This window comes from Lactuca sativa, chromosome 4, assembly GCF_002870075.4.
Source record: "Lactuca sativa cultivar Salinas chromosome 4, Lsat_Salinas_v11, whole genome shotgun sequence".
In the NCBI taxonomy this organism is placed as follows: domain Eukaryota; kingdom Viridiplantae; phylum Streptophyta; class Magnoliopsida; order Asterales; family Asteraceae; genus Lactuca; species Lactuca sativa.
The window spans coordinates 78,123,999-78,125,507 of record NC_056626.2 but is presented as its reverse complement, the minus strand read 5'-3'; the positions used below and the strand labels follow the sequence as shown (position 1 = coordinate 78,125,507).

The 1,509-nt window shown below is 30.4% G+C and overlaps 1 protein-coding gene across 1 annotated transcript; it reads left to right on the top strand.

Moving 5' to 3' along the window:
* Window positions 1–393: 393 nt before the first annotated feature.
* LOC111884989 (uncharacterized) lies at window positions 394–1,288 on the top strand. The gene has a single exon (XM_023881294.3). The coding sequence runs from the start codon at window positions 538–540 to the stop codon at window positions 1,057–1,059; it is 522 nt and encodes a 173-aa protein (XP_023737062.1). The 5' UTR covers window positions 394–537; the 3' UTR covers window positions 1,060–1,288.
* The last annotated feature ends 221 nt before the right edge of the window (window positions 1,289–1,509 follow it).

The window sequence follows — 1,509 nt, the reverse complement described above, 5'->3', positions numbered from 1 at the left end:
TATATATATATATATATATATATATATATATATATATATATATATATATATATATATATATATATATATTATTTATCCTTTTAATTCTAAGATCTAAAGATGACACAAAGATTTGGAATGAAATTTGCAACAAGCAAAAAGATCGACTTTCTAATGACATCAACAACTATATATCATCCATTTGATGCTGTTCAAAAAAAATCTGTTTGATATTGTACTTTTTGAAACAAAGAATTTCGTGTTGATAATTAGAAAGTAACTTTATTTTTTTTTTTCATAAAAGAAGAAGAAAAAAAGATGAAGAAAAGAAGATAATTTAGAGGGGCCACTTCAAAAGTTAGTACCATATAATATTATCATCATTTGCTAACAAAAACAATTATATTTGCATCCCCATTGTCCTCCCCAAAATAGCCTTCTCTTTCTTCTTCTTCTTCTTCTTCTTCTTCTCTCTCTCTCTCTCTCTCTCTCTCTCTCTCTCTCTCTCTCTCTCTCTCTCTCTCTCCATGATAGAAGTATAGCTGAAGGAGGAGAGAGATGAAGAACACCATTAAATGTTGTATTTCATGCATTCTTCCATGTGGAGCACTTGATGTGATTAGGATCGTTCACTCCAATGGGCATGTGGAGGAAATAAGTGGCACCATTCGAGCAGCTGAGATCATGAAACTACACCCGAAGCATGTACTCAAGAAACCCTCTTCTCCTTCCTACACCGATGAAGGAACAGTTAAGTGTCCTCAGATCATCATTTTGCCACCAGATGCCGAGCTCAAGCGTGGAAAGATTTACTTTCTGATGCCGGTTCCTCCTTCTTCCTTGCCTGAAAAGACTCGTTCCAAGTCAACATCAACCACAAGAAAGAAAAAGAATGTTGTTAGCAGTAAGAATATTAACGCGAACAGCAATCAAGATAATAATTTATTAACAGATCTTCTTGTCTCTGATCGCTACTTGACTGAGATTCTATCGGAAAAGGTGAAGGATAGGAGGAGAGGCCGTGTTGGCGTGTGGAGACCTCATTTAGAGAGCATTTCTGAAGCTACAAGTGATGCGTGAATTAATGTGGTTTTTCTTTTTTTTTTTCTTTTTCTTTTTCCTTTCAAATCTTCTTTTAAAAAAAGTCGAATTCATTTTACATATTCGTATTCGTATGCCACTTAAATCCTGTTATTCTTGTTCTTTTCTTTTTTCTAGAAACCTTTGTATATACAAGAAGGGAAAAACAAGAAATAACATGTAATCTGATGCTCTCTTATGTTTTATTTATGGTTTAAATTTGTGAATATCTTCTAAACCTTTTGAACCTCCCCAATCAAAATAATAACAGTTTTTCAGGTACATAATATTTTTTAATCATTATATATATATATATATATATATATATATATATATATATATATATATATATATATATATATATATATATATATATATATATATATATATATATATATTAAATTCTAATAAATCTAGTATAACTTATATGTGTTAACTCAGCCTAATGAA